General features: G+C 35.8%; 2 protein-coding genes across 2 annotated transcripts; both read right to left on the reverse strand.

Annotated features, from left to right (window-relative positions):
* Positions 1–178: 178 nt before the first annotated feature.
* On the reverse strand, positions 179–2,550 carry LOC107043421. The gene is made up of 2 exons (XM_015264931.1): positions 2,088–2,550; positions 179–937 (listed from the first exon to the last, which is right to left on the reverse strand). Exons 1-2 carry the CDS (start codon positions 2,541–2,543, stop codon positions 818–820), a joined length of 576 nt encoding a protein of 191 aa, XP_015120417.1. The 5' UTR covers positions 2,544–2,550; the 3' UTR covers positions 179–817.
* Positions 2,551–3,397: 847 nt separating this feature from the next.
* Positions 3,398–7,111, reverse strand: LOC107043423. Its single transcript, XM_015264935.1, has 2 exons — positions 6,511–7,111; positions 3,398–3,916 (listed from the first exon to the last, which is right to left on the reverse strand). Exons 1-2 carry the CDS (start codon positions 6,733–6,735, stop codon positions 3,419–3,421), a joined length of 723 nt encoding a protein of 240 aa, XP_015120421.1. The 5' UTR covers positions 6,736–7,111; the 3' UTR covers positions 3,398–3,418.
* Between the last annotated feature and the right edge of the window lie 5,583 nt (positions 7,112–12,694).

Genomic DNA, 12,694 nt, shown 5'->3' on the forward strand with positions numbered 1-12,694 from the left:
ATTTGCTATGTAATAACGCTTGTAAAATGTATATCAAGTAGTAGATTTGACGGATTTTATTGTCGAATTTCTAATTAGAGATTATAAAAATTTAGGGTAATGTGATGTGTTGAAAATTCGAAAAACCATCGTTTGACTGGGAATTGTTTATCGAAATAAATTGAATTATATCGCACACTTTCGTACTAATTTTCCCGAGTTTTATTTTCTTCACACATTCGTTACACAACTTTTACGTTTTTTTTTAGTTTATTTGAAAAATCATGTATAAGTTTCTAGTTTAGAATTATTGTAAACACGTCGTAGTGATCGAATTTGTTAATTTATTTCAATCAAATTTGTTGCTATGCTCGGAGTGAAGCGTATTGTTGAATATAAAAAAATAATTAATTCATAGCTTTCTACCTAGAATAAATTATAAAATAAATACAAACAATTTGAGATGCTACCTAAATTCATTGGGAAATTTTGAAATTATCATTTGGCGTGGATATAAAAATTTATCATTGTTTCTTTGAGTATTAGGTAAATGGATACATAAACTTTGTTTAATTGTACTCATTTGGACGAAAATATTTTTCGTATTTTTAATTCTTCTCTTCATTTCTTGTGTAGATGAAGAGAATACTCTAATCTTGTGAAAAAATTCTTCGAGAGTTTTCGAGTACCAATGGAGGGGAGAATTTTCTTCCTGCACGTGATTTTTATACATTGTTGTTATTTTTCAAGTGTAGTACGATCACAGGATTAATAAGTACGTGATTTCTTCGTTTGAAAAATTGTTGGGATAGGTAGAAAATTTTTCTTACAAATTTCCTCAAGAGGTCACAGCTAATATTGTTGCAACGAGACTTAACGTTGCGCCAGTCATTAGGAGACTTCTCCATATAGCACCAGAAACCTCCTCGGCTATGGGATATTCTATGCACAATTGTTCCTGAAAAGTGATGCAAGAAGGATTATGAATATTATCAGGCACAAAAAAATTTCGTAGAAAGACTCAGCGCATTTCGGTAGAATTTTTTTTGGAATTTCTAATGAGAATTTTATTACTTTTTGGCCGATTCTTTTGGACTATTTCGAAGCTTTACTACGTATTTTTTATGGAGAATGTCCAGCAGAACTTATTTTACACAAAAATCAGTAGAATTTAATTTTTCCATACAGTTTTTGGTATTGAGACATTTTTTATAGAAATTCCTCGACATGAATTTCTCAAGTTTTTTCCATTTTTTCCGCTTTTCATTAATCCAAATCCAGCGGAAAAAACTTGGAAAATTTGGGCCCAATAATTCTAATAGAAAAAATTTCATGAGAAAAATTCTAACAGAAATTCAAAATCTGTTGATTTTTTCTTATCGAATATCTAATAGAATCAGCGTAAAAACAAATTGCATTTTCCAATAGAATTCCTACACTGAGAGAAAAACAAACACGCTTGTTTGGGACAACAAAATTGCTAGTTGAAAATTGCCAAAAAAGAATTTGTTTAGTTCGAATTTGAAAGTCTCAAACATGAATAATTGTGCTGCTTTCGACAGCAACGAAATATTTGGCTCAAGAGGCGGATAATTTACACCAGACGGTGCCTTTTCAGGATGAAAATATCTCATATAGAGGAAAATTGCTATCATGTCATTATTATTGTTTCATTTAAGGGTTCATTTCTTGTCTGTGATTATTAGACAGCCGAAACGAAAAACTACTATCCCTTGTTCCGCATAAAACAAAGGTTTTCGTGAGCAAAATACGTATGAGTATCGAATAACGAATGAGTAGTGCTAGAAATGACATTTCTTGCATGTACAGAGAATGCAATTTTTTTTGAACTACTAAATCTATTTTCGCGACGAAAATTTTTCATTCAATCCTTTTGCGATCATTTTCAAAAAACTATTTTCTTGGCACAAGTAAGACTTGTTTGAGAACTTTGTCGTTTATCTCTCAGTGTATAGAATTCCAATTTTCCAAATTTCTGGCGAATTCGCTACGTTTTCTATTGAATTTTTTCATGCATGTCGTCTCTTTGAGAATCCCCTGAGTCTCCTAGTCTAGACAAAATGTTGAAGATTTTTTTGGAAACTCACCCAGCCTCCGTATCCCTTGATAAAATGCGCGATTTCTTCCCCGATATACCTCGACACGTATAATGGTAATTTCTTCCTCAATTCATGCATCCTCCCGTCCTTCGCCCATAGCGCAAGTCGTCCCATGAATGCGTACAGGCACACTATTCTGGCCCACGTTATGCCCCCGTGGAGGAAGAGCTCGTCGGCAACGCCGGTGAACGCTTCGTACGCAGTATCAGGTACGACATTGAGCCGATTGACCATGCTCGTGAACAGGATGCTGTGTTTATTCAGCATCTGGTACACGTTGTGACGCATGCTGCGCGATATTGGGTCCCTCGATATTAAATACATGTCTTCTTTTAAGAGGTATCTTATGACGTCCTTCGCGAGGCATTCGGCTGTCAGCTCCACTGAGTCGTCGCAGCTGGCGTAGGGTGAAGGTGGTGCCAGTTGGGGGAATAAGTTTTGCATTCGGGTCTGAAATTACGGTATTGGAAGAATGAAAGTCGGGTTGGAGATCGTGGGGTGTTGGAGGAGAATCAGTTGCTCGCGGAGGATTTTGAATTTTTCAAGCTGTAGAAAAATGTACTGTTAAAGGGTAATAGAAGACCACCGTTTCCTCGAAATTTTCAAACAAATTTCCTGCTCAAAGTTACTAATATTTTTTTAACCTAAAGCACATTGATCTTTATCATCGCTTTCTGGACATTAATGTGCTTTGATTTGTAAAAATATCGATAACTTTCAGCAGGAAATTTTGATCAAAAGTTTTGAAAATTAGCGGCATTCTGTTACCTATTAAGGGGGGACCACTATCAGTTTTAAAAGTCGCGGGGTTTTTGAATGAGATGTCTCATAGATTCAAGATCGATTATATATATTTAAAAATGAACAATTAGCGCAGAAAATTTATTGGTTATTGTTCGTTGACCCCGCAGACGTTAAAAAATNAGGGTTCATTTCTTGTCTGTGATTATTAGACAGCCGAAACGAAAAACTACTATCCCTTGTTCCGCATAAAACAAAGGTTTTCGTGAGCAAAATACGTATGAGTATCGAATAACGAATGAGTAGTGCTAGAAATGACATTTCTTGCATGTACAGAGAATGCAATTTTTTTTGAACTACTAAATCTATTTTCGCGACGAAAATTTTTCATTCAATCCTTTTGCGATCATTTTCAAAAAACTATTTTCTTGGCACAAGTAAGACTTGTTTGAGAACTTTGTCGTTTATCTCTCAGTGTATAGAATTCCAATTTTCCAAATTTCTGGCGAATTCGCTACGTTTTCTATTGAATTTTTTCATGCATGTCGTCTCTTTGAGAATCCCCTGAGTCTCCTAGTCTAGACAAAATGTTGAAGATTTTTTTGGAAACTCACCCAGCCTCCGTATCCCTTGATAAAATGCGCGATTTCTTCCCCGATATACCTCGACACGTATAATGGTAATTTCTTCCTCAATTCATGCATCCTCCCGTCCTTCGCCCATAGCGCAAGTCGTCCCATGAATGCGTACAGGCACACTATTCTGGCCCACGTTATGCCCCCGTGGAGGAAGAGCTCGTCGGCAACGCCGGTGAACGCTTCGTACGCAGTATCAGGTACGACATTGAGCCGATTGACCATGCTCGTGAACAGGATGCTGTGTTTATTCAGCATCTGGTACACGTTGTGACGCATGCTGCGCGATATTGGGTCCCTCGATATTAAATACATGTCTTCTTTTAAGAGGTATCTTATGACGTCCTTCGCGAGGCATTCGGCTGTCAGCTCCACTGAGTCGTCGCAGCTGGCGTAGGGTGAAGGTGGTGCCAGTTGGGGGAATAAGTTTTGCATTCGGGTCTGAAATTACGGTATTGGAAGAATGAAAGTCGGGTTGGAGATCGTGGGGTGTTGGAGGAGAATCAGTTGCTCGCGGAGGATTTTGAATTTTTCAAGCTGTAGAAAAATGTACTGTTAAAGGGTAATAGAAGACCACCGTTTCCTCGAAATTTTCAAACAAATTTCCTGCTCAAAGTTACTAATATTTTTTTAACCTAAAGCACATTGATCTTTATCATCGCTTTCTGGACATTAATGTGCTTTGATTTGTAAAAATATCGATAACTTTCAGCAGGAAATTTTGATCAAAAGTTTTGAAAATTAGCGGCATTCTGTTACCTATTAAGGGGGGACCACTATCAGTTTTAAAAGTCGCGGGGTTTTTGAATGAGATGTCTCATAGATTCAAGATCGATTATATATATTTAAAAATGAACAATTAGCGCAGAAAATTTATTGGTTATTGTTCGTTGACCCCGCAGACGTTAAAAAATGAAGAATAGTCCAGGGTCTCCGATTTTTTAACTAGAGGTTTTTTTTTCAAAATTTTTGAAAAAATGTGGACAATAATAATTACGAATTAGTTTTTGGGAATTCGACTCCGACACAGCTAATATTGTTTTTTTTTTAAATAAAAAATTTCACCATTCATGTAAAATAGCCCAAAAAATGTTTGTGAAAGAATCGAGAATATATTTTAAATATTATAAGGATAATTTTTTAGCTCATTTTACATGAATGACGCAAATTTTTATATTCTTGGCGTAAACTTTTAAATTATAAGAGTTTCAGCGGAATTTCGTAATTGAAAATTCATTATTTGATGAAATCAAATCAAATGAATTGAATTGTTGATCAAATCAATTGAATTAGTCAATTTCAGTTCAATTGTGCCGTGAGAATTATAAAAATCAGGAAAATTCCGGTAAATGTATTATAATTTTACTGAAATAAAACTTAATCGCTTAAATTTACAGTTCTCTTCGACTTTTCCATGGAAGCTTTGTAATCGCCTAAATTTAAGTTTACAATTTTTTGGGCCAGGGTAACTAAATATGGTCTGAAAAGTGCGAATATGCGATTTTTAGACGGTCTCTGTAGTTATGTATACATGTGGTTTTTTTTCTTCATTTTTTTTTCGAAATTTTCTTCTAAGGGATCAATGAAAAATCACGTTTTTTTTCAAGAATATAGACTTTAATAAACTCTATTCATTGACACCAATAAAAATTCAATTTTTCCAAATCCGATTTTTCAACTATCACTCAAAAAATTGTCGTCAAACTGGAGTGAGTCATGGTTCAAAAAATTGATAACAATACCCTCTTGATTCTATCAGAATAGGATGGGGGTCGCAGCATTTGTTGTTGAGTTACAGCGCATTGTTTATACGATTTGAAAGAGAAAATCGGCTTTTTCATGATTACTGATAGAAAAGTATATTCCAATGCCTTCTTAATCAAGTTGAAAAATGGTGAGAACAGCATCATTGCTTATCAAGTTACACAATACTGTCATCAGCTCTTTATATCAAAATCTCGATCTCTATTAAACTCAGGTACCAGTCTATTATGTTGAATACTTCTTCATATTGATTCATGGTCCCGACTAACTTCTGACAGAACTTGGCTTAAACTCTGGCTAAACCCTGAATAAACTCTAATTAAATCCCGACTACACACTGATTAAACCTTGACTGAACCTTGATTAAACCCGGCCTGAAAACGAATTCGAGTCTTGAGAGGGTCTGAATGTAGAATCATTTCCCAGAGCGAAATAATCCGCGAAATTTTGATGGCATTTCACTTGACGATACTACTAAAACATGAAAAAATAGAAGAAAAAAATACTGAAACAATACTGAATTAAATCCCGACTACACACTGATTAAACCTTGACTGAACCTTGATTAAACCCGGCCTGAAAACGAATTCGAGTCTTGAGAGGGTCTGAATGTAGAATCATTTCCCAGAGCGAAATAATCCGCGAAATTTTGATGGCATTTCACTTGACGATACTACTAAAACATGAAAAAATAGAAGAAAAAAATACTGAAACAATACTGAATTAAATCCCGACTACACACTGATTAAACCTTGACTGAACCTTGATTAAACCCGGCCTGAAAACGAATTCGAGTCTTGAGAGGGTCTGAATGTAGAATCATTTCCCAGAGCGAAATAATCCGCGAAATTTTGATGGCATTTCACTTGACGATACTACTAAAACATGAAAAAATAGAAGAAAAAAATACTGAAACAATACTGAATTAAATCCCGACTACACACTGATTAAACCTTGACTGAACCTTGATTAAACCCGGCCTGAAAACGAATTCGAGTCTTGAGAGGGTCTGAATGTAGAATCATTTCCCAGAGCGAAATAATCCGCGAAATTTTGATGGCATTTCACTTGACGATACTACTAAAACATGAAAAAATAGAAGAAAAAAATACTGAAACAAGAATAAAAAAAGAGAACCCATTCTTAAACAAATTCCTAATTTATCAGCATCAATAACTCCATTATTTATAAAAAAAATGCAATTGTCCACTCGTCCGTAACACGAAACCCCCTCGGATTACCACAACGACCAAATGAAAAAACCAAATTACCTGGCAAATTTCAATGAAAGACATCGCGCCAGCATCAGAATGAGTACCATAGCGACATACGCCGTCAGTGATCTCGGTAGTTTGTTCACTGTGAAGTGAATTCCTGTTACCGTGTGGATCGCATTCCAGAATGCCGCCCACTCTGGAATGCGGTTCTCCCCTTGCTGACGCACCCTGCTCATCCCCCCCACCAATATCATTGTTCTTCGCGCTGTCACCGGCCATATTCACCCCCGATAATCCCAACCGACAGTCCGATAAATCCGAATAACTACCTAAAAATTCAGTCCAAGCGGCTAGTGAATGAAATTCCTCCCTTTGTCGCTCTCTCTCCCTCACAACAATAAGAAATCTGTCAATGAGTGCCCACTGCACGATTCACATTACCGTTGCCAGACGAATTTCATTGCTCTTCGCCTGATTATGGCACATCACAAATGTTACGACAAAATCACAGAATCCCCTTGCATTGGCAAGAGAATAAATAAATAAATAAATAGAGGACGAGGGGAATAAAGTTTGAAATATTGAACCGACAAATCTGTGCCGATAAAACCGCACCACTCGCCGCTCGTTACTTTCCCGCGGCCATTTCTGAACGCGCCAGTCCCCTCACTTGCCCCCCCAACGCCCGATGTTTCCCACCGTCGAGGGGACCCGGCGCTGCCAGCACCACATCTTCCATCCCCACTCCCGATACTCTCGTGTACTTTACTCTATGGATCATTCAAGTTTTATCCCCTCCAGTCCGGCGAACCCACTCCGTCCCGCGATTTTTCTCGTACTATTCGCCGCAATTCGCTGATGGACTTTTTCAAACAAGAGGCATTGCAACATAGCCCACAGCTATGTTTCATTCAAGTCTGAATCATTCCTTGCCAATTGCTTCCTCGATTGTTTTATGTACAGGGAGTTTATTTCTTCCTTTTTGCTGGCGAATGGGGGCTATGGAATCGTCATTTTTTTTTCATTTTGTTCGTTTGGGTGAAATTTGGGCGAAATTTGGTCAAAACACCCCAAAACGAGTGCGATTATGTATCGAAAAAATATGTAATATGGAGGTGTAAGTCAAATTCACTTGATACTGTCTATAATCGAGTCAATCAATGCCATTTTGGGGTGTTTTGACCAAATTCGCGGAATTTCGAACAGAAAAAATTGAAAATGAAATAGATTCAGGAGGATCCACAATTTGTGTGGCGGCTCAAAATGCTTGTTTTGATTATAAGAATTACTGAGAAAAATAAAACAAATAAAAAATGACATAATTTGGAAAATTCAACTTTTTTCGAAAATTCGTTATTATGAGCATTTAGCAATCGAAAATGAATATTTACTGGAAATACTCGTATAGGCGGTAAAAATGAAAAATTTTGACGCTTAATAAATCAAAATCGAACAAATAGATCTCGAGTTATTAGAAACAAACGGAAAAATGTAAAAAAAAAATCACATCTCCCAACTGGGCTGCCGAAAACATCTGAAAAAATTTGAGAGGTAGTTTTTCAACCCCCGCAATCGTAGAAAAAGTCGCCATTATTTTCCACATCTACGTTCAATCGCGAATCCGTGGATTAATTAAAGGGACGGTTTGACTGACAGTTCTTCAAATTAACTAATGAAACAAAAGTATTATCATTCTACTAGATCTTAACTAATTTAAAGCTGAGTTAAAATAAAGGATAACTGGAAAATGAACATAGAAGAAATTATATATAACTGATGTTAACTAATTATTAAGGGGAGGAGAAGGACTACATAGATGTAAAACAAAGAAAGACATTTGTAACATCAAAGAGATGAATAAATAAAATAAATTTTATCACTCTTCAAGTCAGACTCTAGCAACAAAAGAACATTTATCTCTTTTTATTATTTTACAAAAGAGGGGAGGACAAATGAACCCATTAGATTTCCGTATCAATATTTTACGTCAATGGACCCAAAAACCGCTGCCCTATACCGCTGCTGCTCGGTTAGATCGCGGTTTATAGGGCCTAGTTTCATAAAGTACTTTTCTGACGAATATGCGGTTGCTGGCGCGATTCGCAGACGAGTTCCGCATTCATAATCGCCAGAAAGATATTATGCTGAGCGTGAGAGGTTTTCCTCGTTACCAGATGCTTGGCTTTCCAGGTTAAACTGAATGAATCATTCGATCGGCACTGCACGCCGTCTTCTCATGCGCCCGAAGTGAAAGTCACCTGCGATTTGCAACTCCAAGTGCAAGAGAGAGAATATGACTGGGCTCCCGTACGCGGTTCATGCCGGCGTGCAAGCGGTCACTGACACCCAGCTCTTTGCATAGTGCCTCTTTATCGTTGGCTTGACGAAATTCTAGGACTTGCCTATCTTCAATTTCTCGCTCATACCTCAGCTATTCATTATGCAAAGTCAGGAACATCGGATAATATTATTCCCGGAATTAATTTGACTTTAGGCATGAAAAAATTGCAGACAAAAAATCCATTGGATTTTTATTAAAGTTTTATTGAAAATTCTGGTAGTTTTCGTCCCATTGCATTGAAGAATTTCACAGCTTTATTGCGATTGAAAAAAAATGGACAATAGAAACTATTTTATTGAAACTACGGGAATTTTATCAGTTTTTTCCACTGCATTTTTATTAATTTTTCACTGAAAAAAATTAGCAAAAAACTTGGGGAATTCGGGATAATCTTTATATTTTAATAATTTCTGCAGAAAATGCAAATTATAAAAAACTGTATGTAATTTTTATAGAAATTAGCGCAGTGGAATAAGTTGTACAGAAAAATTATTTTATTTTATTTATTTCTTCATCTTTTTGGTGTTACAAATGTTTTTCTTTGCTTTACACCTATGAAGTCCTCTCCTTAATAATTAGTTAAGATCAGTTATATAAGATTCTTCTATGATCATTTTCCTGTTATCCTTCATTTTAACTCTGCTTTAAATTAGTTAAGATCTAGTATAACTATAGAAAAATTAAATTCTATTGATTTTTCCTGTAGAATATTTTCTATTAAACATTTCTATTGAAGGAAAACTCGACAGATAAGAGAACTGTAGAATTTTCAATAGAATCGAACAAAAACTACTAGCAAGTTTGATAGAAATCCAATAGAATTTTTGTAGTTAATTCGCTGGGTTTATCTATGAAATTTTTTCGTACATATTCTGCTATAACGCGAGGAGAGAATTCATATCGGAATGAAGAATGGCGAACCTCTCTCTCTCCCAACGCATTCGCCACATTCTACGAGCGAGACCCTTGTGCAAGTGCTTGTCTCTCGTTTTTATTACTATTATTATTTTTTATTCCACCGAACAACCTTCAAAGGCCGACTGACTGCGTCGATGAATGGAGGAGAAAAGCCGTCTCTCTCTCGATTTATATCTGCAACGATTATGCATGAGTGTGTCTAACGTAGATCTCTACAAGTGACGCTGGGAGAACGGCGCCCAGACCACAAATAGCCGCAGATATTTGCCAGTTACTTGTTGCAAATTACAAAATCAATGCCTGGAAATTCATGCGTTTTTTAATGCTTGATAGGGTAATTATAATTTGTATATTGTGCAGGATGACAATTCTAGTTTTTAAAATATGTGATTTAAGGATTTGGTGAAGTCAATTGAGAAAAAAATTAGTTGTGCTCAAAAATTATATTCTTCTTGCGCCCATCTGAAGGTCATGGGTGCAAGAAATCATTCACGTTCAGTGAGATAATTTTTGATGGAGTGACAAAAATCGTTTTTTGAGCGAAAAACATCGCATACATATTTGATCAATTTATTGATCAATTTATCGAGGCTTTAAAAATTTTTAGTCATTTTCTCATCTTCTGGCACTAAAAAAAAAGATTTCTTGTGGCAAGAAATTCTCACTCTATGATGAATTGTTCATGTTTAAGTGATGAACACTTCATCGAAATGTCACATTGTCTGACACTTTATCCATAATCCTTATCTCAAGAAATTTATCCCCAAGAGATATTGAAAATTCAATAGAAAACCTAGCGAATCCGCTAGAAAATTCTATAGGAAGTCTACGGGATTTCTATAGGATTTCTATTGTAATTCTATTGAAAAATTCTATTTATTTTTTACACTGATTCTATTAGATATTCAATAAGACAAAGTCAATAGAATTCGAATTTCTGTTCGAATTTGTCTCTTGAAATTTTTTCTATTAGAAATTATTGGGCACAAATTTTTCCAGTTTTTTCCGCTGGATTTTGTTTTGTTTTGCATTACAGAATGCGAGTGGAAAAGACTTAGAAAATTGATGCCCAAGCATTCTTACAGAAAAAATCTCCAGAGAAAATTTCAAACAGAAATTCGAAATCTATTAACTTTTTTTATCGAATATCCAACAGAATGAGCGCAAAAAACAAATAGAATTTTCCAACAGAATTCTAATAGAAATCCTATAGAAATCCTCTAGAATTCCAATAGAATTTTCTAGCGAATTCGCTAGGTTTTTCATTGAATTTTTTCATGCGTGCAAGAAAATAGTTTTGTGATATTATGACTATATTTCTCTCCGTGCAGGTTAAATTTGCCAGTTTCGGCACAGATTACCCTAACTTTCTGTAAATTTCCCCGGGCCAACGGAGAAAAAAATTCACTACTCGTCCGAAAATCAAGTTTTCGTGAGAAGCCCCGGTAAACCGCGATTCTAATCTCGCTTCGCTCGGTTTGATCGCGGTTTACGGGCCTTCTGACGAAAAATTGCATTCATCACACGGTCCAAAAGTATTTTCTGACGAATGTGATTATAGGCCTCGCCTTCGGTACGGCCTACAAAGCCACATTCGTCAGAAAATACTTTGTGGACCTTGTGATGAAAATAACTATCGCTCCACGATTACTCGACTTCTTCCGTAATTTTTCTCCAACTTTTTTCTCCCTGCAGCAAAGCATTATGTTGCTTCGAACAACTTTTACTTATTGAAATTGTTGTTCCGTGCGCTGTTGACAAATACTAATAGGCATAAAGAACGTAATCGGCGGCTCATATGTACATGGATAATACACGGCAATGTCGATGCTTTATTAGAAGTTGGTGTGGAGTACCGGACATGAACAAATTGACCGTTGTGAGTCAACGTGTAAATGACATAATTGGGTCATTATACCACTGTCCGGCGGTGATACTAACCTAAACGTTAAGAACTGTACAAACGATAAGGAGGCGGCCACAATCGTAAAATTTTATTGCCACCACTTTGTTACAATCAATCTTTTATTATTATATTTTTTATTTAATCACGCGTACTGCGGGGATATTATCGAATTGTCACGGTTATCCTATTGTGGCTGTTCAATTGCACTTCAGGGAGTACAATTAGCCAATCAGCTGATTGTGAGTGTTCATTATTCCCATCGGCCTGCGTGTTTTTTTAATTAAAAATTAAATCGTTGACATTTCAAGTGAAAACGCTTGAAATTTTTAGCAACGACAAAGTTGCATTGAATTCCTGGGGATTTCTTCATTGACGAATCAGTTAAGGATGTTTATCCGAAACCGCAAGTGCTTAAAAAAATTGATTTTTTTAAACTGAGAGATGAAGATATTCCCTTCACTTTGATACGAATTTCAATCCACCAACCCATGTTCATTATTTAGATATGAAATAGACAAAATGCATCAAATGCATGCGCTAACATGCGCTTATATGGGATAGAATCATTCAAATATTTCCTCTTTTTGCCCGAGTACCCCAGATTTTTTTCTGGACATTGGATTCAGTATGATTATACACATTATCTTCTATTTTTATTTCTATTTTTAGAGCCTTCTAGCAGGTGAATTATCAATTTGAACATAAATTTCATAAGAGCCCGTGTATAAGGATAAATTAATTTATTCATTTTTGCAGAGACTATTGCGATTAATTTATTTTCAGCTTTAGAAAAGTTAGTTTTATATGTTCTGCTGTTAACGAAAAAATTACAGAATTTTCCTTGATCATGAAAAAAACACATTCACCGACAATTTGCCGACACTGGCTAAATATTCTTGATTTCTTGAAGATTGAAGCAATTCTCGATTTTCAGGTCTAACACGCACAGAAAAATTTAATAGAAAAACTTAGCGAATTCGTTGGAATATTCTGTAGGATTTCTATTGAACTTTCTATTAGATTTTGGTCGATTCTATTGAAATGTTCAATTGAAAATATTCAACAGAAAAAGT

This window comes from Diachasma alloeum, unplaced genomic scaffold, assembly GCF_001412515.2.
Source record: "Diachasma alloeum isolate Michigan unplaced genomic scaffold, Dall2.0 Dall_scaffold_00571, whole genome shotgun sequence".
Taxonomy (NCBI): domain Eukaryota; kingdom Metazoa; phylum Arthropoda; class Insecta; order Hymenoptera; family Braconidae; genus Diachasma; species Diachasma alloeum.